The 25,228-nt window shown below is 37.0% G+C and overlaps 1 protein-coding gene across 2 annotated transcripts in view; it reads left to right on the top strand.

Moving 5' to 3' along the window:
• The window catches only part of LOC140155466 (transcription factor Sp9-like), a 61,611-nt gene extending 51,951 nt beyond the window's left edge, over nucleotides 1–9,660 (top strand). The window contains exons 1-2 of one of the 2 annotated variants that reach the window (XM_072178329.1): nucleotides 3,376–3,465; nucleotides 3,735–9,660. In XM_072178329.1, the coding sequence (XP_072034430.1) occupies nucleotides 3,768–5,213 (1,446 nt within the window). In that variant the 5' untranslated portion in view covers nucleotides 3,376–3,465; nucleotides 3,735–3,767 and the 3' untranslated portion in view covers nucleotides 5,214–9,660. Of the gene's footprint in view, nucleotides 1–3,375; nucleotides 3,466–3,734 lie in introns of those variants that run through there. The other variant, XM_072178328.1, reaches the window with a different exon arrangement.
• The last annotated feature ends 15,568 nt before the right edge of the window (nucleotides 9,661–25,228 follow it).

Here is a 25,228-nt window from a genome sequence, read left to right as displayed (position 1 = left end):
TCATGATAATCAAATGACAATGGAAAGCTTCAAAAGAGAAATTAATTGTTTGCCGTTTATGTGCATGAATAGTAAAATTTTGATAAATGACTATTAAGTTACAATATTATCGTATTGGGAAATCCGTTTTTTCGTGAACTTTTTTTCAAAATTCGTAATTGGGAATACCAGTAGTAAAATTGCATGTTTGGAACATTCGAACATTAACTGGCGAGCATTGGGACTAGATAACATAAAGACAATATCGCACTGCACCATTCGCACATATAAACATTGGATGTTGGTTATTATGTCCTCTGGAATACAACATCACATGATAATGATATTATAATAGAAAACATAGGAGGTTCTCACATGTTTATACTATGAGATTGTGTCTCGTGCTATACAGATTGGCTGCATCATTAGTAATCACAATCTCAATTGTCTTATACATTTCCCGCCTTCAAAGGAAATTACGAAAATGAATCCGTAAGAAATAAAGAAATTAAAAGTACTGAATGACAACCTTAATTAAATAATTATTTCAATGATGGGACATGTACATCAACTCGTGGTGCTAGAATGAGACTATAGTACTTTTAATATGTAAACAGTGCATATAAATAGTCCAAAAACGTTCAAGTTTTTGGTATAGGTACATTTCAACAAGTTATTGAGCGAGATGTCATTGACCCAGCGATATATAGAGAGAAAAGTACAGGACGTGTAAAGAACAAATAAACGGTGAAAGAATCGCCACGACGAAAATGGTCTGGTCATTTTGTAGCCACTGTCGTGGCTTTGTACCCCAGGGTCCGAAAGAGTTGGAAAAATTACCATTCAACTCCGATTAAATACCTATTGTTTCGCCTCTTAATCAAGCCGTAATATGATTTCTTTTGTTTTGTGTACAAGGAGTGTGGATTTGTGACCACTATACTCACAAAGCTAGGTATGTAACGACCAATTAAACGGACTAAGATGTCTTATTATTCACTCCAATAATAAACAAGACAATGGCGTAATCTACAATATACTAAAATATCATTAACAATGACAACAATATAGTATTTATGCGCGCATCGCCATTTCTGCTTTAAGTTACTCGTAATTGTATTGATAAAATCACTACAACAACCGAATGAGGCGCTCTCGGTTTCTCAGCTTCTTTCTCGGTGGCATTATGTGTACACCACATTAACTTTTTTCATGTGCACAAAGTACTTTATTTGTTTTGTTCAAAATCTTTAACTACGCCTTCGTTTCAAAAGTATTGTTGATATGAACACAGGACTGATCACCTTGTAAAGTCATGAAGTATTCACTTCCGATTGGGGTGGCAACAAAGAATTTCCCATTAATTTTGATCGATCGTTAGAGACTGGCCGAAAGTTCAATACCCTGTAACTGGTAGTTGGTTTTGGGTCTGTATTCAAGGTCTCGTGTGCGCTTTACACTTGATGATAATCATGGTGCAAACGTGATGCAAGAAGGTACTAGTTTTTTAGTAACAAATTAGCCTTGAATATGGATTAAAAATGAAAACCAATATTAATGGTTAAAAGAATGACATATAATCGATCTTAAGAATTATGAATCGTTATACCGTGAAGGCTGTAAAATGTATACAATTTTATTAAACTGCTCTTTTCGTGTTTAGCAATTCACACTTTCTATTGCAAGGTAAAGATAATCAGCTTAATTTAAAGAGATGGGATTGAAAACCCTTTTCGTTATTTTGTTCACAGAGTTGTAAATAAACATTTATGTCCTGATATTACTTGATATCAAACTACAGGTGTATGTGCATATTTTATAATATTATTCATTAATTAATACCAGTTTTGGTATCATTACGGTATTTGCAGTAACTCCATCCACGCGGGTGTTGACTGCAAACGACAAGTTTAATTTTTTTAATTAAAAAATGTCAGAATTATACATTTTCATGTCCATATTTGGAATCAGCATGGCAAATATGGACAGGCATTAAAATGAGTACAAACAAGCCTAGTATTGGTTCAGTGGTTCTTAGGATAGCTCTTGATATTTTGAAAAAATATCTGAAACTCTTCATGTTGAAGCCTATTGGTGGCGCGCAGAGCATTCAATTAGCATGATTATACAAAACGTTCGCCAACTTGTTACTTAGAAAAATATTGATAGAAGTAAATTACCTTGAAGACTCAGTAAACACAACACACACAAAGAAATCATGATTAATTGTCAAGGAATCAACAGACCCAACAATTACCAGGATTCCTATTGTTCTCAAAGATTTGGTGTATGTAATGTTAAAATATGTTGAACATGTTCAAGGTTTTTTAAATCCCTTTTATAGTTTCAAAGGGCATCTGTACTTTTGGTCTAGTAGTAGTACGGGAGGTAAAATAAGGTGTTTTTTTTAAAACATCGAAAACGTTTTCATAATAATTTGTGTAAAATAAAATACTTTTGATTGCATTTGGTTTGAAACGGAAGATTTATCATCGAGTGCTGAATAATATATAAACTAGTTCATTCTCTGTGTGTTAATGTGAGCAATGTTTTGTATGTAAATGTTGGCGACTGCACGCGTACGTATTTGATGTGCGGATTATTCAATTACATGCATTGTTAGTTACCTGAATGGGAATAAACCAAGCACAGGCACTACAGAGGGCGTAATTATTGGGTTTCATTTAGTGGTGCAAATAACCAAATGCTTTTGTCGCTGTAATGCAGACGTTTACTAGATTTGCCACATTACTTTTTCTTATAGATAGAAATATTGCTATCTATAGTATAATTATAATATTAGTTGATTGAAATAAAAGCAAAAACAAAAACAAAACAAAAACAGACAATCAATATTTTGTTTGGCACATTACTTTTTCCCGTAACGGTATTGGTATCTAAATAAAATTCCAGTTGAATGGAAAATCTGATTTTAAATTCGGTAATTATATCCCCAACATGTAGCTCCCAGTTGTTTTCCGTCTATTGTTTCCTCGCCCTGGTTGAAGGTGTGGAACAGGGATAAGCCAGAAACATTTAACGGTTTTAGTGTGGGTGACTCCATAAAACCACCTCCACGTAAGGTTGGAAAGTAGCTTACTTGGGCGATACCGTTGTCTTGCAATTGGTTAGCTATTGGTCCACCTCCTTGTCCACCTCATTAATTAATACATATATGCAGATAAAGCCTTATCGTACGCAGTAGCCATACCATGGCGACCTCAAGTGACGTAATGCATAGGTTAGGGCCAATCAGGCGGCGCGATTGGGCAGATGGGGTTGAGTTGGCGGCATTGATTGGGCGTGCTATAGAGGCATGTTTAACAACAGCCTGGGTCACCCACACAGAGTGTGCTGACTGAGGGAAAAATATGCCTTTAAGTAGTTGATCAGTGTGGTTACTTTTTAGATGCCTTAATGTTGGCGAAAGAGAACAAGGGAATTAATATTTGCTGTCTGTAATGAGTCAAGGAAGATACTACTTGGGTAAATGATTTTATTGGATTTTAAACTTAGATTATTTCTTGGAACGCAATGGTTTGTTGCCATCTACAGATGTATTTATTTTTAAAATAAAAACGGTAACAACTTTATCATTTTCAAGCCACAGTACAATCATATTCATAGTAATTCATTCTTTGTACCAAAGTTTTGTATGTTGTCATTACAATTTGAATATTCTTTGCATATGTTTTTACATTGTGTATTTGACTTTTATACTTATGTGTGTGTTTTATCTATTTTATTCGTTTCAGGATCAACCACGTCACGGAGCCACACCTTTAGCAATGCTTGCAGCAACCTGTAATAAGATAGGCACAAGAAGTAGCAGCCCACCACCTATTGCGGATCAACCTAAAACAAAAAAAGGATTCCACCCTTTCAAGAAATCACCTTCAATGGCAGATCTTGCAACAGGACTTCACGGCGATCCCAGGATTCCTGGTATTTCCGGTAGTGCAAGTGGACTACCTGTGTCTATATCAGGACATACGTTTAGCCCGAGTTTAGCATCGCCGTTTAGTAGTGATATGTTTTTGCCAGGGAGAAACTCTTTAAAAAGCGGCAGCATGCCCTGGACAGATTCCGCTTCTCAACCCGCTATCATTCAAAGACTTCATGGTGCCACCCCAACGGACAGTAGTCTGACTGGAGTATGCTCCAGCCTACCAATGTGCAGTAATCCCTTTGATTCGTGGCTTAAAGCTACAAGTTCAGCCAGTTTAGTAGCCAGAGACGCTAATGTTACCTCACCATTAAGTTCATGGTGGGACATACGGAACACACCAACGTGGTTAGATTTACATCAGAGTATGAGTACCGGCACACCTGGACTTCAAACACCTAAGTTTTCAAGTTATGCTATGGCCGCTGAGTGTGCATTAAATGCTCATACTGCGCTTGGTTCACCCACTACACCCAATCCTTTCTTACCGACTCACCCATCGATATTTCCTTGTACACAAGACAGTTTAGGAACACTACTACCACCAGGTTACGATTTCATGGGCTTTCCAAGATCACCTTTCTTCGCGCCTGGTTTCACTGGACTTTCTCTAGCGTCTCGCGCAAACAGGAGATATGCGGGACGGGCTACTTGTGACTGCCCAAATTGCCATGAAAATGAAAGATTAGCAGCGGCCGGACAACCTGTCAGGAAAAAGAACGTACATAGTTGTCATATACCTGGCTGTGGGAAGGTCTACGGTAAGACGTCGCACCTTAAAGCTCATTTAAGATGGCACACGGGTGAACGCCCATTTGTTTGTAACTGGCTGTTTTGCGGTAAGCGTTTTACAAGATCAGATGAGTTACAACGACATTTGCGTACTCATACCGGCGAAAAAAGATTTGCGTGTCCAACGTGTAACAAACGCTTTATGCGCAGTGACCATCTCAGTAAGCATGTTAAAACACATACCAACGGCAACAATGTCAATAATGCCAAGAAAAACGGCAACACTGACACTGCTACTACAACGAACTCCTCCAACAACAAGAACAACACAAGTTCGAGTAGTAGTAATACTTCTAGTAATATTAGTAGTAACACTGGGTGTAACAGTAACCATGTGACTGCTCCTAGCAGCAGCGAATCTGAGAATAGCCCCAGCATGATGGAGGCAGGAAATGAAGATACTTGTTCATCGTTATCTTCAACTCCTGTTAGCAATGTTTCCGCGCCACCAGCGACTCACGACTCGCACCAGGAAACCAAACCCGTATCCTGCTAAACAGCGTCAAATGTAGACGCCCTCAGATATCCAAAGGAGACGCCCCAACAAGGACCGACAGGTGAAAACAAGCGTCAAAATTGCCTCAATAGGCGGTTAAGAACTATCTTCTAGCTCCAATGCAATTAAAGATTGAAAATACATTTGTTAGTTGTCATCCTTTAGGCAACTTTCATGTCAAACTTACAGAGTCATATTGAAACCGTGTAAAGTACCCGGAAACAGAAATATCCGCCATTGTTGTTTGTCAGCGCTGATTTTGAAGTATAAATTCAATGTTTCAAACACTTACATATGAAATGTATAGACTATTACGTGATCGCATTTCACACTGAATTTTGGATTTAATTTCTACATTTTTCTGCCTAAAAAGAGGAAATGTTATTAACCTCTGAGGCATTGTTGTACAAACTTTGCTTCACTTGAACTTGAATATATATTTCAGCGAACTTTTTTTCCTAGTACCGGTAATATACTGAAAACTTATTCAAACTTCAATGGCGGATATTTAGGTATTTTATAGGTTCATGATTCACCAGTTAAATAAGCCGCTTTCTCAAACGTATTCAACGGATCGTGATATTCATATCATTATTAATGAATCTTGTATTATTATCATCAAGCATTTCAATAAATCTCGCACAAACTATTGTCACTATGACCCTTCTAAACATCCATTGTATTGTTTGCAACTATTTTAATATTCATTTGGCATCGCGACAACTCACTTCAAACTATTACAACTTTATTTCATATCTGATAATCATTATTTTATAGATACAATTACTATAATAGTATAAAAGTACACAATTAAGAAGTTTTCTATTTACTTCATTGTCGACGGTGTCTTTGTAATGGTCACTTTAAAATGAAAATACATGTCTAAATTTGATATAACCACTAATTGTTGAAAGTAATAGCTAATTTGTTGGCTGCGTCGTTTTCAGCATTATGGGTAAAATTGTCTTATTTTAGAGTGCCCGTTGCATTATGGGTAAAATTATCTTATTTTAGAGTACCCGTTGGATAAGTTATCCTGCCTACAGTTTGTCCACTCTGAAGTACAAAGTGACAACGCTCGCGTATACAGCGCGTAAACAGTGCGCAGTGCTGCGTCTCTGCTGAGGTATGCATGCCTTCAAAGTCGGCACAATGCGTACGTCCGCGTCGGTACTTTGTACTTGAGAGCATACTGACTGTAAGTTATCCTGCCTATCTGCTCCTTGCCACTTTATTTGTCCACATCTCAGGGGGTAGAGAGTGTTCTTGTTTTGTTTCTTTCAGGGATTGTATGTTAAAAGTTTGTGTGCAGTATTATGATTTTTTAATTGAAAGACACAACAGCACATGTGTATATATTCATTGTTTTGAAGTGCTTTTAGATTTATATTATGGAGCAAAAACATTATTACTATAATAGCCCTACCATTGTAACAAATCTAATTTTGTGTGATTGTAACAGCTTAATTGTAAGATTTAAAAGAATTCCCATGCAAATCAGCATTTAAAATACATTTTTGACATAAAAGTTTGATATTATGTTTGCAAAGTACCCTAACCAATGTTAACACGCGGTACATGTGCTATGGTCATTCTTTCGTTCATTTATATACTTTTATTGTACTATTTTATACACGGACAAAAAGGTATAGCATTTGATCTGTTGATCAAGAAATACTATCGTTAATAATGTGTGTTTAATCCATGCAGTGACTGTCTTATTTTTTCGCAAACGATATTTGATTAAAAATATATAGAGAGGATCGGATAAGAAAGAAGCGAGCGGCACGTCCAGTCCCGCCGTAGAAAAATCAATAAGACTAGATGGAGCGACAGCAGTCATCATGGTCATACATGGCCAGTAATGAAAATTGTTACAAGAAAATAGCACTGACCACAGCTACGTCAATACTCGGGTACTGAGATATTAGCTCGGCAAGTTTCAAATTCCCATATCCATGATAGCTACGATGGAAAAATTACACTAATTCACCATTCTGTCTTATCCATGTGGTCAGTATGTTAATAAAATTTATCTCTTCTCATGTATAGCTCGCGGTCATGATACCTCGCACAGATACAAGCATCATAAGTAATAAGATGTTTACTTGAACAGTAGATAGATAGAATGAATGAATACCGGCAAGGTGGCATTTATTTTTGTTTTTCAAAAGTAAGAACATATTTTTATAATTATATTGTTTGCCTCCAATGTACCTTGCCAGTTTGCCCGTATTATTTTATAACCTAGCCGTTTTCCTATTGGTTTTATGTAGCAATGCAATCAAATGGGTCTAATTATCAAACCGGTTTTATGACAAGCAAAACAATTGACTGTATTGTCAGTCTTCAAACAAAATATCCCTTAAAAGGGACATGGTTGTGGCATGATTATCCTGATGGCGGTAAGACGAACTAAAACAAAAGAAAGAAAGTGGTAACTTGGGAGGATGGTTTAGGAATAAGCATTAGTAAGGAGGGCCATAGGGGACATCGGACAGCTGCCCAGGTCTTTGCCAGCACTGTCTTGTGATCTACAATCATCCCCGACTATTATATCCACCAAAATGATATTTATTATTAAACATAAAAACTGTTGCATATTGATGTAAGTTGCTGCGGGCTTATTGCTTTGACTACTGCTTTTAAAAAATGAATTGGTTGTTGCAAGCTGATGTGTTTGAGACAAGCGTGCGTAATATATTTGTACTTCAATGTTTTATGTCTTTTGAGTGGTAAATATTTTTTGATAAAAAGCTGATGTAGCTATATTATATTATCAATAATAATTATTATTACCTGCGTGGACAGGTTATGTAAATACGGTACTATATGGTAAATTTGTAAGCGCATTATATATTCTGTGTTGTCTAGACAGACATATAAATCATGTAAAACAATATGTCCAATGTATTGTTCTTCCGTGAGATTTTGTTGCTGTTTGAATTTCAATTGTTTCTAATTATAAAAATATGAAATACTTTTATGAAGAGTGATATAATATACAGAAATAAAAACATTGAAATGATGATTATGTAGATATTAATGTAAGTTTTAAGTGTAGGATAAAATTTGAAAGAAGATACAAAAAAGCATATTTTAATTTGGTAAAACACTTTTATATCTAAATCTTGTTTTTTTATCATCCATAACACGATTGTTTGACGAAGCCGACTGGATTAATGTGTCACGTGACAAACTATAATCTCCCAATGCCCTCTGGGTAATGACGTGGTTTCCAAACATTATTTTTGTCTTTCACGTAATGACGAGATATCATATTATAATAACAGATTTTTAGCGTCGAATAATACATAAGATTATCTTAAATGCTTGATGAGACAAAAAATGCTACTATTCAAAGGCCCATCCGATCATACCATCTCATATATCTACTTATGAATAAGTAACCGCCGTGTTATGTTCTTAATCTCGCTTAAAATTGACAGTTTTTGGATTTATCATTATTAACTGGTATTTATATGAATAAAAATATAGTATGATTTTTATACAGGAATATCGTATAATTCAAAATCCCCACCGATAAAGTATTATTAAGAGAACCCACCTTATTTTACTTGGTATGGAAATGATCTGAGCAGCTATACTTTGAATGTGGCTTTATGGGTATTTATAATCATTTAAATAGCCCGGCCGGCCGCAACTGCTGTGTTTATATGTTTGTATAATGCCATAAGAACAAATACTAGTCATAGAGTATAGTATGTACATCGTCCGCATCACCCACCCACCCCCACAAGCACCCCCACTCATACCTCCCCCGGATACCTCCATACCCCACCCCACATCATAATTTGACCTTTATAATGAATAACACAAGACATAATAACGTGATGCACTAGAAACATATCGGGCATTTAGGACAAGAAAGGTGTCACATGTGTACAATATGTGCGCAGAAATGGTCAAATTGTCTGCAGGGCAGCTATCTGGCTATTGTAGATAGGCTTCTCTTGCCCCTGAAATGCTCATTTTTGGCCCAAAATCCCAAAAAAAACGGGGTTTTTTTGCCCACTTTCTTGGGCCAAATTTTTTTTAAATTAATTTTTAAAAACTAGACAAAAATATCTAGGGACCGTTTTTTTATATTTTTGAATTTTGACCAACTTCACCAAAAATATTTTTTTTTTTTTTTATCATTTTTTGACCATTTTTGGTGCAAATTTCTTGAAGTTGGTCGAAATTTTAAAAAATGAGGCCCGAAAGTTTCCATAATTCCAGGGTTCAGACCAACCTTAATGTTACTATGTAGTACGTATTCCTTAGAACCAACCTCTGACAGTACATTCTATACTCAATGACTAAGTATATGCATTGTGGCACATTTTTTGTGAACAGATTGAACTATTTTGTGATCCACATCTTCACATAATGATAATGAGTATAAATAAAATATGATCACTGTGCATTGACATTCTGATATTAATTGTTTTGTCTCTTTTTGTCTCATTATTTATCTCTCTGCATCAGTTGTCCCTTGCATTCTACGAGGGGGTATCAAAACGTTTTTGAAATCGCCCAAAAGTGAAAGAGCAATATCCTTATGGTCCTTATGTACACTATGGTGCAAAAATGGTCTCATAAGTATGTTTACATTTTTTACAGGAGGCGCTAGATGCTAATAACCTGCTGTCACAGTTACTGCGCATTAACGGCAAGATTGAGAAAATTTAGGCAAGCAGCGTTATTAAGATCCTGCTTTTTAAGGGTTACAGAGCCCAGAAAATCTGTGATGAAATAAAAATTCCTTTTCCAAAAAGCAACAGTGCCATATCACAATCACTACCGAAGATAACTTTCATTTCATCATAGATTTTCTGGGCACTGCAACCCTTCAAAAGCAGGATCTTATATAACGCTGCTTGCCTCAATTTTCACAATCTTGCAGTTTATGCGCAGTAACTGGGGCAGCAGGTTATTGGCATCTAGCGCCGCCTGTAAAAAAAGTAAACATACTTATGATACCATTTTTGTCCCATTGTGTACATAAGGACCAGTGATTGCACTGACGAAATTTCATTGATATAGCTCTTTCACTTCTGGGCGATTTCAAAAACTTTTTGATACCCTCCTATAATCTGTCCGTCTTGACGTGTGAATCTATGAAAGCAGCCTAAAGAATTAACGCGATCCTGTGTGCACCCTAAAACCATTGTTTTACTTTTAATAGAGAGGCCACGTCGGTATATCTGCTCTAGTTTTCGTGCAACATTTTTGGACAAAGGTGCCAGCCGGGTTAAAATTAACCATAAGAGTCTCATCTTTCTGATTAACCCGGCTGGCATTTCTGAAAAGTGATGCGAGCTGAGATATTTGGGTTGAAAATGCAGTTTTTTGTGATTTTTTCCCTTTCTTTATCAAAATGCCAATTATTAAAAAGATATAACTTTGAAAGTAAATGTGGTATGAACTTCATATTTGCTATGGAGAATACATGTCACATGTGTATTCAATATTTGTTAACCAAAAAAATTGTCTTTATATCTTGATGCCATTTTTGGGTGAAATGCATTATTTTGATGGTTTTCTTCAATTTTGACCCAAAAAATCATGAACATTTTTGGAGACGCCAATTCGATTGGTTTGGTGCATATTAGTGATTATTGGTTGATTGTAAATAGTGGCGTGAAATCGTGATGACTTTCCTATTTTACTTTACATTGAACATGTTGAAGCGGCGTCTCCCTATTCAGTCGGAGTTCTCATTATTGTCCCACACAAAAAGACACAAACATGGGTACCTATATCTTCGCATTCACTGAGAAAGGTCCTTGCCATAGGTACGAGAGGTCCTGGGTACAATTCCCCGCAGAACCCAAAAAAAACCCCACTTGCCTGTCCTGTAAAAATGCCCCGATCACTCAGCTATCCATATAGGGCGACTTCCTTCACTGGGTCTTGTGCCTGGCCGAAGTTTCATTAGCGTTACCTCCTAGATTTTGGCTGTTAATGCCTAGATAATTTTGACATAAAAAGCAAATCAGTTTTGGATGAGATTTTCCGCAAAATAAGTCGATAAAAGGCCACTACTGATAGGGCAATACCTTTTCCCACCACCATTTTTACGCCAATGATCACCGAAGTACACCATTATAATACATCTCCCGTATCAAGTAAACATCTCAAAAAAAGTAACTAACTCCCCTTAAATAATGACCATTATTCAAAAACGAGTGATTGTATTACAAATCTGTAAAATGCGTTGGAAGCAGAATTTATTTCTGCACATTTTGACACCTCATTTGTAGCAATTGACTAAATATTGACATCACAGCGTACATTTAAATCAATGTAGCCCAAGATTTGAAAGTTGCAGTAAATTCTATTGATTTTGCATTCAGTGGAAGGAAATCTGTGTAATGATATCTGAGTGTTTTTGTATGTAAGTGCTACTTTCAAATCTGGACCTCACTACATTAAATTGACCGGTGTTTTATTGTTTTCTAGGCTATCGTATCAAATGAGGTGTCAAAATACACAGAAATAAATTCTGCTTCCAACACATTTTACAGATTTTTAATACAATAGCCCCTTTTTGAATAATGGCCATTATTCAAGGGGGTTAGTTACTTTTTTGAGATGTTTATAACCCTTTTATTGTCACGTGCATCCAACTTTGTACTTTAAGATAACGACGAAACAGACGAACATGAAATTAGGTTAAAATAGAAGAAAATAATGTTATAGACTTATACAAACAGTGTGTTTTGTTGTGCATTCTGTAGTGATCTTGGGTAAGTGTTTTTGGCATTAGGTCGTTGCGACCGTAACACACACAAACCCCACGATGAATGAATGCGAAGATACGGGTAGCCATGTTTGTGTATTATGTTGTCCCATGCAGGTACCCCTCTGACGGGTCATTACATTAATGTTACGTACTGTTATAAACCTCAGCAACACGTACAGCCCGTAAGTAGAAACGACGTGTAATCATGGTAATGAAACAACAATAGCGTTAAAGCATCCTCTCTCACCTGGTCACCTGGATTGCAATGGCTCTGAACAGAGATGTCCTAAACAAAATGAACACTTTACTTAGCCATGATGGCAGACATCGTGAACATCATGGGAGATGTTAATTAACAGGGCCGCCGAGAACCATAATCACGTATTACGGGCCAGGGGGGGGGCACTCGAATATGAAAGTGACGTAGCTGTGCCTACCGGAGACCGACACTACATATCGTTGTTGATTTTTTTCGACAAAAATGATGTTTTTAGTGAGGGCTCCAAGAAAATGGGGGTCATTCTGTGTGGGACCACTAAAAATTGGGTGTCATTGACAGTGAAAATAAATTTTTTACGTCCGTGAAGTACATCCGAACTTACCGAATCAAGTACAAGTTACAACTCATTTTATGTGTGTATTCATCCTGACGTTTTGCCGTAACTGCTAACATAACCATGATACCGACGGTACAAACGAACATGAAACTATTACGAGGTTAAAATAGAATAAAACCGTTTTCCTGGAAAGAAAATACAGAACTTGATGTAAATATAACAACATTGAGTAAAATAGGATAATCAGTACGATTTCCATCGTTTACAATCACGTCTGCCAGCTGGGCAAACAAAAGTGTTAATATCACTTTACGGTTAGCAACTATTTTAAACTGGTGCGATTTGGTAATTCACAGCATCTTGCGAATGGTATTGAGCTTTGACAAAAATTGCATTGATCATATCACAGATATACTTTTCTAAGCCCTGTGGTTCTTGAGTTATGTTGTAAAGAGGGCTGAAACAACAACACTTTTGTAAAACGTACATAACTCACTACCGACAATAAATCAAGCAAGTTTTCAAAGTATATAATTTGTAGAAAAGAACTTTTGCAAAACATCAAAGTGTTATTTTTCAATAATATATTGATTTAGATAATGAAAATCGACTTTTTGGTTGATTCGACCAACAATACCTCGTCTACCTTAATATTGTAAATGTCAACTTTTGTTTAGGACATCTCTGTTCAGAGCCATCCCATTCCAGGTGAGAGAGGATGCTTTAGTGCTATTGTTGTTCCATTACCATGATTACACGTCGTTTCTTCTTAAGCATGTTAAGGGCTGTACGTGTTACTGAGGTTTTTACGGTACGTAACATTATTGTAATGGCCCGTCAGAGGGGTGCCTGCATGGGATAACATAATGCACATACATGACTACCCGTATCTTCGCATTCATTCATTCATATGAAAGTAGTATGTTTGTGTAATATGGACGGGGAACGTGGGGTTTCGGTGTTTTACGGTCGCCATGACTTAATGCCAAAAACATCTACCCAAGATCACTTCCCAACTGTTTATTATGTTTATATAAGTCAACAAAATTCAAATCTTTAATGAAAAGTATAGTACATTGGACACTATTCTCGCATATATGAAGATCAAACGCCCTTACATATACCACTAGCTAAAATTGATTTATTGGCATGACATTATAGTGTTGGTAAAAATACACATGTTGGTTGTTCTTTGACTTTCATACCACCTTCCCTTCCGGAGATGTCGTAAATTTCCCGTTTGGGAAATCTTAGGGAATTTCCGGAAATCTGAACTTAAAATGAATAAAAAATAGTTTTGTTTTTATTTTTGGATATATAATAGTATTAGTAGCCTTGAATGTTTTTTAACTATCAAAACCAAAAGCAACTGTTTTTGGGTCACTATGTTTGAAAAAATCATTTTAATTAACAAAAGTTGTCGCTTCGAAAATACTCAAATATGGCATTTTGACAATTTTATTTAAAAATTCATAATTACAAAAATAAATGAGATATTTCAATTGTTCTTTTTGATTTTGAAAGCATTAGTCAAGTTGCATAAAGTAAAGGCGGTTTCTAGAAAAACGATCAATTTATTTAGTTGTAAAAGGCCTTACATCCGCAAAAGGCGTGATATAAAAGAAATAATAAAATAATCAGGAAGGCTTGATAATTGTACCAAACCTATTCTTTTAGTTTCTATTCATCAACACTTTATCCAAAACCAAAATGAATCAAATTGAACAAGTAATAATTGCACAATTAAAAATAGCTGTTTTTTAAAAAAAAAGTCAAAAAGTGGATGTAAGGGCTTTTGCAACTAAGCTCTGCATAATACGCGTGAATGCATACAATCAATGAATTATAATGATTTATGTTCACTTATCCGCTAGTCTTCTTCTTGTTGTTGATAAAGTTCTGTTGCACTCAATGTTCTGGACAACTAATTCATATCCTGATTCACACATGTCCAGCGATACCACTGTAGATCTGTATCCTTTGCGTGCAAAAAGTCTTGCACAGATGACAATTCCTTTCTCTTCAGGAACAAGCATTAACGCACTATGTTCCACGTGCATTGACATTATTTCATAACCAGACTTCAGCAAGTCGGCAGAAGATAAAACACACATTCCTGTTTTGGGAAAGATGCGTCATTTTGGCGCACTCCAAATCTCCATCCAATTGCTGGATTAATAGCACATTATTGGCTATGCAAAATAGGACTGCTTTGCAAGTGCCTCTCTTAGAAGGCGCATAGACTGTAATTGCATTAAACAGCTTACAACAACACTTTCATCAATCTGCCTGGAACTCATGTTTACATGTAATTAAAATATATAGTAACAACAAACCGGGAAGTCCCCAATAATTCATTATTTTACCTAATATGCAGTTCGTTTTTGACCAGAGGAATGTTAGAAGCAAACAACAAATATATTTGTTTTGTGTCAATTATGTGCATGACAAATCTTTGTAATTATTAATTGCATACAAGTAAATGAAAATAGAAAGATATTGCCAAAAAGTAAAATAAAACGTTTAAAAAGAAAGTTCATCAACTACTGACATTTCTGCACATGCCATTGTTTTCAGAAAGACTTTCAGTATCAGTCATGTGAGTGTCCCGGGGGGGCACTTCAATTTGAAATGGATATAGGTGTAGGGCTGGCGCTTTCGCACTAAGGGGCATTCGGTGAGAGCAACATGTAAAAAAATATGGGGTCATTGGGTGAGAGCATGATTTTTGGCATTCGGTGAGAGCAAAATGTAAAAAATATGGGGTCATTGGGTGAGAACATGACCTTTTTTTAAATGGAATCTTTGGGTGAGAACCAAAACAGCGCCACAAAAACCTCGAAAATTGAATTTCTAGTTCTAAATGGCTTCAAATTTCTTTATTTTTTCAAAATAAGTAACAAAATCAGTGATAAATGAAAGTTGCTGTTCAAATTGAACTTGTAAGGGTCTTTGGGTGACAAAAAAAAAAAAAAAATAGGGGGTCTTCGGGTGACAGAGCGCGGAGCGAGCATGTGTTCGTAACAAAATATGGGGTCTTTGGGTGACAGCGATGCAAAAAAAGGGGGTCTTAACAGCCCTACATACGCGTCACCTCCAAAGTTGGAGTGCCCCCCCCCCGGGGTGAGTGTCTCGATTCCATCCATATTTTCTACGATGGCAGCACACTGAGCCTACAAATTAATAAATAATAACATTATTCTTTAAAGCTGTGAAAATCTCTCTGTACTTTTGTTGAAAGTAGTCGGCCTACAATGCTTGCCTGATAACATGGGCATAACCTTATCCGTCTAGAGGTTTAGCTCTTTTCAATACCCATAGGTAACTATGTGATTATCTTATATAACACAGGACTAGTGTCTCTTTGCAAATCAAGTCGTAAAAGTATTTCAACTTAAAATTTGCTAATATGGTTTGAAAGTTACAAAACAGAATAAATTCGACATAATAAAAAGGAGATAAAAATAACAAAGTTTTATCCCTTTCTTATCCAAATCTGAAATGGTAACATTCCCTTATTTTACACCAACCAATGGAGCGATTCGGAAGCTAATAATGCCCAGTATGACTTTTAATAGTTGTATTTGTTTTTTATTTCTGTTGTTACATAATCAGATTGACCTAGTTAAAACCCCTAATGAGTTCACCTTTTCAAGACTTGATTATATTTATGTAAGATAGTTGACGAGGTGTCTGAGAGGAGTTTTATTCGGATCAATGTGTGTGTTTCCGATCATTTGCTACTTAATCCGCTAGATACTGACACACGTAGGCCTACCTTTAAATTACTAATTTCAAATCAAGTCGTAAAAGTATTTCAACTTAAAATTTGCTAATATGGTTTGAAAGTTACAAAACAGAATAAATTCGATATAATAAAAAGGAGATAAAAATAACAAAGTTTTATCTTTTCTTATCCAAATCTGAAATTCCCATATTTTACACCAATGGAGCGATTCGGAAGCTAATAATGCCAAGTATGACTTTTAATAGTTGTATTTGTTTTTTATTTCTGTTTTTACATAATCAGATTGACCTAGTTAAAACCCCTAATGAGTTCACCTTTACATGACTTGATTATATTTATGTAACATAGTTGACGAGGTGTCTGAGAGGAGTTTTATTCGGATCAATTTGCGTGTTTCCGATCATTTTGTATTTAATCCGCTAGATACTGACACACATAGGCCTACCTTTGAATTGCTATAGACGAATCCAACGAGCTTAGCACGGTCAGAATTCAGTCGGCCATTACTGGGTCCCGTCTGCACCAAACTGGTGTTATTACTGCCCTTGAATTGGGTGGATTAAATCCGCTTAAAAATCGATGATGAATTGTATTGTGTTGTAAACATTCATCATTCTTTTGTCTACGTGTAACACGGGTGATGGAATCCAGTTTAATATACCCGCCAAGGCCACATCATTTCACATTTTAGGTGAGATATACCTAAGGGGGGACCCAGCTATGGCTGCCATTGAGGTGTAGGTGAAATTGGATTCGTTTATAGTAAGTATGGATATTGGAACAAAAGAAGATGGCTAGACGTATATTCCAAAGTATTTGTACAGGGTGTATCAAAATAAAGTAAACCATTTAAAAATCCATGATCGTACTCAAGGTGAAATTTACACCCACTCATGTTACTGTCTCACCATTTTCTCACAGTAAATTGTTATGTGTGGCTTTAAAGTCACAAATTAAGTCTCGTACTACAGTGCCCACATGACATATAAATCCATTCATCCCACATATCGATGGGTGGCTTTTCAGTGGAGACCAATGCGCACAATTGGGCGCATTTGATCAAAAGTGCACCTAAACGGGTCCAGTTAGGGCAAATTTGGGTGTTTTTGTGAAAATTTGGTATACTGATGTTTGGCAATAACAGCAAAAAGTAGGTATAGAGAAAGTCAGCATCCGAAATTCTGCGTGGCACATCTCCGTACAAAAATTTCGAAGAACCCCCACCACCCCACCCCCAAAATCCCCCACCCACACCCCACCACTCCCATACCCCGTCCCACCGGTGATCGTCAATTGATTCTTTTAGCTTCAGTTTCAGCACTTGAAGTTGTACAATACAATTTCACTCAAGGTCATCCATCAAAGAATACTTCTGTAATTCAAATTCCAATCGGAACATGTCCTATATATTCTCTTCTATGACCATGGCATATACAAGTGTATACTATAAGCAACAAATAAGCTCAACACATATAAAAAGATATATCTGATACATGCGGTTACGGAATCAGCAGTTACATCTTGTATAATGAAAATGTATATTTCAATATAATGTGGTTGGAAAACCCCACCTTAATAGTCACGTGGTTAATACAATATTAGAGAATGAATTTGGAGAAAACCTTCTGATAATTACAAACACTCGCTGAGCAGCAAGACCTTCCCTCTAAGCTTTTAATCCGATAAGCTGATTATCTATTTGTTTTCATGAATTGGAAGACATTCTTTGATGTATTACTGAGCTCAATCATCTGAAATTACTGGAGCGTGAGCCACCCAGGCTGGTGGCTCAGCATAGTACTTTATTAACAGAAGGTTTTCTCCAAATTCGTTTCCTAATGACCTTGAGGACTCCTGCAGTTATGAGAGATGTGATAGAAGCAGTAGAAGGAAGGATGGAAGAGAAAGAGGAAGACAAAAAAAATAGGAATGCTCAATATAATGAACTGAACAGGTTTTTCGTATGTAGAGTTAAAGCTAAGAGCTGTATTCATAGGAGAATAGTGTATAAGTTAGTGTGGTAGACGGGAACCGCGGACCTGTCTATTTAAAAGGCAGAACACTATAAAGAAAGCAAAGCAAGCAAGCAAGCAAGCAAGCAAAGCTAGCAATCAAGCAATGTTGAAAAATGTTATGTACGAGTATGTACCGTTTCTAATACAAATGCATACTATATACCTGATTGCTACATGTAGTATTACAGAATTGCACTTCTTTGCACATCAGACATCGACATGAGGGCGCAATATAAACAATTGGGGTAACCTTCCTGTTAAGAAGTCAAACTCTCTTGCAAGTTGCTTTTATTTGCAAGTAGAACAAGCACCTAGATCTCTATTCAAGATTGCGGCCAGGAAACAAAAGAAGCCTAATTTCCTTGCGCCGTTCCTATCCAGGTACAATGACCACCAACAATATTTTTCATGACCATGATGACGATGATTGTCCCTATCGTATCGATACCAGGGGTTAGTACAAGAGGGAATTTTACCTATTCATTTAGTAAACCTACAGGTAGTATCAAATGCACCAGTTGATAGACATTTGGAGAAAAGACAACATAGGCAATATTTTCATAACATTATCTTTCTTGAGCACATCAAGAACTGATCATAAAGCTAATATACACATTATAACCATAGGGGACTGTCGTAATACAGCTATACTCATATATCAGGGTGCAAAGTATGAGGATAGAGTACATACTGGCGGGTATGGGTGGACGGAGCCAACGAATCATTATTAAACACAGTATCATATCATTGCAGTATATACTTATGTCTGACTAAAAATTGATTTTTCTGGAATTTTTTTGGTGGAATATTTACTGATGGTGTAAAGTATATAGATTCATCAAACAAGCTCGTCATGTTCAGGGTAATATTTTGCGCTGAGCAATGTGTGCTTTGTCCGAACAGGTGGCTGGCTGCCTGCCGGCAGGTGGAACAGTGGGTTGGTGTTTGAGATATGTTTTGTATTATTTTACATTTTACCTAAGTTGATACCAGACAGAGATTTTGTTTCAAATTTTTTTAAAACTGAACAGGAACAATACTACAATACCAAATTCTTATTACTGTCGCCTCCAGAGGTACACTGCCGCGCAGCTACTTCATTGGTACTATAGAGTACCTATGTGGGTACTCTAGAATACTGGATTGGTGTTGCACTGGTACTCTAGAGTAACCACAAAGTAGCTGGCCAGCAGTGTACCTCTGGGGTGACAGCAATGGGAATCTGGTAGTGTATTAAGCAAAGAAATTGTAAAAAAAAAACCTTTAACATCGTTAAAACAATGGTGGCAGCTTGTTAGTTATTGACTTGGTGGAAAAGAAAGTCTGAGCTGAATCTGTGTAGATTAAAGCCATATGTGACCCGGCAGCACAAACGAGCCGTAAATTCCCTAAATTGTATTCTGAGTTATGGTGTAAAATGTGTACGAAGGTCGTATTCATCGGTCACTTAAGCTGGCGCGACATCCGTCTTATTTTGAAAGTCACAACACCAATCAATAATCCTATTATTGAAGTGGATAATACGCTTCTACCTTAGATGGCTATAGAACTTTTAATAGCTCTGGTCTTTGTTTGCTTTTGCTAAATCCTTTTCAAGTGGTGGGTTATTTGTATAGGTATGCATAACCAACAATTAACAATGAGAGAACACTTCTTAAACCTCGTTGACTTGGGGATGATTTGAAATGACCGCCAATTATGACTGTTTGATATTTATTGCCGGCAATGTTGAAAAAGAGACACACATAGAAACGAAAAAAGCTATAATTTTGTTGAAGGCGCAAAGTTTAACTAACCATAACTCCGCTTCTGGATATCGTTTGAAGTCAAATGATATACCATTTTAAGTTTATGATGTTTATTTTTAAACACGAAATAAAACAAAATTGTCCGGGGGAGGAATTTACGGCTCATTCGCCGTGGACGGTCACATATTATAACATTTGCTGAGGAGAACGCCCTCAAAAAGATTTTTAAATTCTGGTTTTCACACGATTGTAATGTACAAAAATCAAGACTTAAGGTGCTGTAGTTTTGTCAAAATCCGAGAATTGAATAAAAATACACAGACACACACACCCCGAGGAATAGGATCGTACCGTATTACAACCGTTTGAGTAACATGTATGTGGGCTAGTAGTAAATTCCAATTTTCTATGCTTAACCTCACTTGTTCGGCTCAAAATTAAAAGGGGACATATCTGACAGTAAAAGCTAACATTTTATGGATAATAAATACTAATCTATTTTTACAGAAATGTTATAATATGGCTTTAAGTGCCGTTCTCCCCGTGGTACATAAAAATGTGGGTAAATGAATGAATGTACTCCGTCCTTCAGATGGAGCGGACCCACTCATATATAAATTTACATTGCCTGCGTTATTTGTACTCGTTTATACTTCTGACTAAAAAAACAATAGCGCTCAAAGACAATATTGTTAAAGGTTGCCCCGCAGGGCTACAAAGAACCAATTAACGCTCAAAGACAATAGCGATCAAAGACAATATTGTTCAAGGTTGCCCCGCAGGGCTACAAAGAAACAATTATTAGCGCTCAAAACAATAGCGATCAAGCGATTGAGACCATTAGGACCTGATAAAGCTAATGGACCAGATGAGATTGCCACTAGAATCCTGAAAGAAAGCACTGATTAGCAAACCCTCTCAGTCGCCTATTTGAGCTGTGCTGTCTAATCCTTCCATGTACCGCCCATCTCTCTTCTTAGCAACATCAGCAAGGTTATGGAGGCAGTGGTACAGAAGTAGCCCCAGAAGTACCTCTTGCAGAACCATCTCATATCAGACAGACAGTTTGGATTTAGATCTCATGATAGCACAGCTCACATCCTAACCATCCACTCTCAACAATGGTCCAATGCTCTAGACAGAGGTCACGAAGTGTGTCTAATTGCCTTGGACATCAAAGGAGCATTTGACAATGTGTGGAATAAAGGACTTTGCTCCAAGCTGAAAGACAAAGGAGCTTCTGGCAAGCTTCTGACTTGGATTGAGAGCTTTCTAACCGCGGTCAATCAAACTGGTTCTATCTGGGCACTCCTCAATTAATACATCTCTGTACCACAAGGCTCAATCCTTGGCCCGCTACTGTTCTCTGTCTTTATTGATGATCTGGGAGATGAATGCATGCAAGAACACCCTATATCTGTAAGCAGATGACTCCACCTTATTCTGTGAAATTAAAGAGAATTTGGCCATTGCTCATTGAAATGAAGCTAGTATATGGACAATATAAGTGTACTCTTACATTTAATGACATACAAATTACCTAAATCATGTATAGAAGACCTAGAAAGATACATTAGACTGCACTGGTTTGGCTGCATCCCAGTATTCAAGAATGTAGTTTTTGAGACAGAAGACTTGGAAAGATTGACATGGAGTGGTGGCTGAAGTAAGTAGCTCAGTAAGGTCGAGGTAACCACTGCAGAGGCAATCAGCATGATTGATGATGTTTGGCAAGCTGGTACGTGGGTATGGTATGAGCAGGCACATGACATGACATAACAGGAACAAACATTACATAACATGACGTTGTAAAAACGAACTGTATATTCACTGGAGGGGCGTAAAAACTGGCACTACAGTACGGTGTCTGATCTCCGCCAAACTCCCCCTTTTATAATTCATATCCCCAAATTTTTAGTTTTCCCCCTTTTTGCGAAATGCTTTCCCCTTTTTCAAATATTTCCCCCTTTTAACTTTCCCCGTTTTCAAATAGTTTCCCCCTTTTCGACTTTCCCCCCTTTTCGACTTACCCCCTGGGTTCGAACTCCCAACCCTCCGATTGCGAGGTAGAGCCCGTACCGCTGCGCCACCGTGCCCCCCTTTCATTCTATAATCTGTCCGTCTTGACGTGTGAATCTATGAAAGCGGCCTAAAGAATTAACGCGATCCTGTGTGTGCACCCTTTTTTTTAAAAACATTGTTTTACTTTTAATAGAGAGGCCACGTCGGTCTACCTGCTCTAGTTTTCGGGCATCATTTCCTTTCTTTATCAAAAATGCCAATTATTAAAACAGATAACTTTAAAAAGTAATAATGGTATGAACTTCATATTTACTATGGAGAATACATGTCACATGTGTATTCAATATTTGTTAACAAAAAAAATTGTCTTTATATCTTGATGACATTTTTGGGTGAAATGCATTATTTTGATGGTTTTGTTCAATTTTGACCAAAAAATCATGAACATTTTTGGAGACGCCAATTCGATTGGTTGGGTGCATATTAGTGATTATTGGTTAATTGTAAATGGCGTGAAATCGTGATGATTTTCCTATTTTCCTTACATTGAACATGTTGAAGCGGCGTCTCCCTATTCAGTCGGAGTTCTCATTATTGTCCCACACACAAAGACACAAACATGGGTACCTATATCTTCGCATTCACTGAGATGAATCAATTAGGGAGCAGCGTTGCACACTAAGGTCCTTTCCTTTGGTACGAGAGGTCCTTGGTACAGTACCCCGCAGGACCAAAAAAAAATCTAATCCGCTCTCCCAGTGGCTCATCTGGTATATAAAAGGCGGGGCAGATGACCCATGATTAAACACCTCGTTACAGCCGGTTCCGACCAGGGTAGTAATTCCGATTGTTGGATATGTCCTGTAAAAATGCCCCGATCAGCTATCTATATACCGCGACTTCCTTCACTGGGTCTTGTGCCTGGCCGAAGTTTCGTTAGCGTTATCTCCTAGATTTTGGCTGTGCCTATATGTCTGACATAAAAAAGCAAATCAGTTTTGGATGGGATTTTCCGCAGAATAAGTCGATAAAAGGCCACTACTGATAAGGCAATACCTTTTCCCACCACCATTTTTACGCCAATGATCACCGAAGTACACCATTATAATATACATCTCCCGTATCTTGTCAAATCAAGTAAACATCTCAAAAAAAGTAACTAACTCCCCTTAAATAATGACCATTATTCAAAAACGAGTGATTGTATTACAAATCTGTAAAATGCGTTGGAAGCAGAATTTATTTCTGCACATTTTGACACCTCATTTGTAGCAATTGACTAAATATTGACATCACAGCGTACATTTAAATCAATGTAGCCCAAGATGTGAAAGTTGCAGTAAATTCTATTGATTTTGCATTCAGTGTAATGGAAGGAAATCTGTGTAATGATATCTGAGTGTTTTTGTATGTAAGTGCAACTTTCAAATCTGGACCTCACTACATTCTGCTTCCAACGCATTTTACAGATTTGTAATACAATAGCCCCTTTTTTTTAATAATGGCCATTATTCAAGGGGGGTTAGTTACTTTTTTGAGATGTTTATAACCCTTTTATTGTGTGCATCCAATCCTGTACTTTAAGATAACGACAAAACAGACGAACATGAAATTAGGTTAAAATAGAAGAAAATAATGTTATACACTTATACAAACAGTGTGTTTTGTTGTGCATTCTGTAGTGATCTTGGGAAAGTGTTTTTGGCATTAGGTCGTGGCGACCGTAACACACACAAACCCCACGATGAATGAATGCGAAGATACGGGTAGTCATGTTTGTGTATTATGTTGTCCCATGCAGGTACCCCTCTGACGGGTCATTACATTAATGTTACGTACTGTTATAAACCTCAGCAACACGTACAGCCCGTAAGTAGAAACGACGTGTAATCATGGTAATGAAACAACAATAGCGTTAAAGCATCCTCTCTCACCTGGATTGCAATGGCTCTGAACAGAGATGTCCTAAACAAAATGAACACTTTACTTAGCCATGATGGCAGACATAGTGAACATCATTGGAGATGTTAATTAACAGGGCCGCCGAGAACCATAATCACGCATTACGGGCCAGGGGGGGCACTCGAATATGAAAGTGACATAGCTGTGCCTACCGGAGACCGACACTACATATCGTTGTTGATTTTTTCGACAAAAATGGTGTTTTTAGTGAGGGCTCCAAGAAAATGGGGGTCATTCTGTGTGGGACCACTAAAAATTGGGTGTCATTGACAGTGAAAATAAATTTTTTACGTCCGTGAAGTACATCCGAACTTACCGAATCAAGTACAAGTTACAACTCATTTTATGTGTGTATTCATCCTGACGTTTTGCCGTAACTGCTAACATAACCATGATACCGACGGTACAAACTATTACGAGGTTAAAATAGAATAAAACCGTTTTCCTGGAAAGAAAATACAGAACTTGATGTAAATATAACAACATTGAGTAAAATAGGATAATCAGTACGATTTCCATCGTTTACAATCACGTCTGCCAGCTGGGCAAACAAAAGTGTTAATATCACTTTACGGTTAGCAACTATTTTAAACTGGTGCGATTTGGTAATTCACAGCATCTTGCGAATGGTATTGAGCTTTGACAAAAATTGCATTGATCATATCACAGATATACTTTTCTAAGCCCTGTGGTTCTTGAGTTATGTTGTAAAGAGGGCTGAAACAACAACACTTTTGTAAAACGTACATAACTCACTACCGACAATAAATCAAGCAAGTTTTCAAAGTATATGATTTGTAGAAAAGAACTTTTGCAAAACATCAAAGTGTTATTTTTCAATAATATATTGATTTAGATAATGAAAATCGACTTTTTGGTTGATTCGACCAACAATACCTCGTCTACCTTAATATTGTAAATGTCAACTTTTGTTTAGGACATCTCTGTTCAGAGCCATCCCATTCCAGGTGAGAGAGGATGCTTTAGTGCTATTGTTGTTCCATTACCATGATTACACGTCGTTTCTTCTTAAGCATGTTAAGGGCTGTACGTGTTACTGAGGTTTTTACGGTACGTAACATTATTGTAATGGCCCGTCAGAGGGGTACCTGCATGGGATAACATAATGCACATACATGGCTACCCGTATCTTCGCATTCATTCATTCATATGAAAGTAGTATGTTTGTGTAATATGGACGGGGAACGTGGG

The sequence above is a fragment of the Amphiura filiformis genome, chromosome 6 (genome assembly GCF_039555335.1).
Source record: "Amphiura filiformis chromosome 6, Afil_fr2py, whole genome shotgun sequence".
NCBI lineage: Eukaryota > Metazoa > Echinodermata > Ophiuroidea > Amphilepidida > Amphiuridae > Amphiura > Amphiura filiformis.
This window is presented reverse-complemented; position numbering and strand designations above follow the sequence as displayed.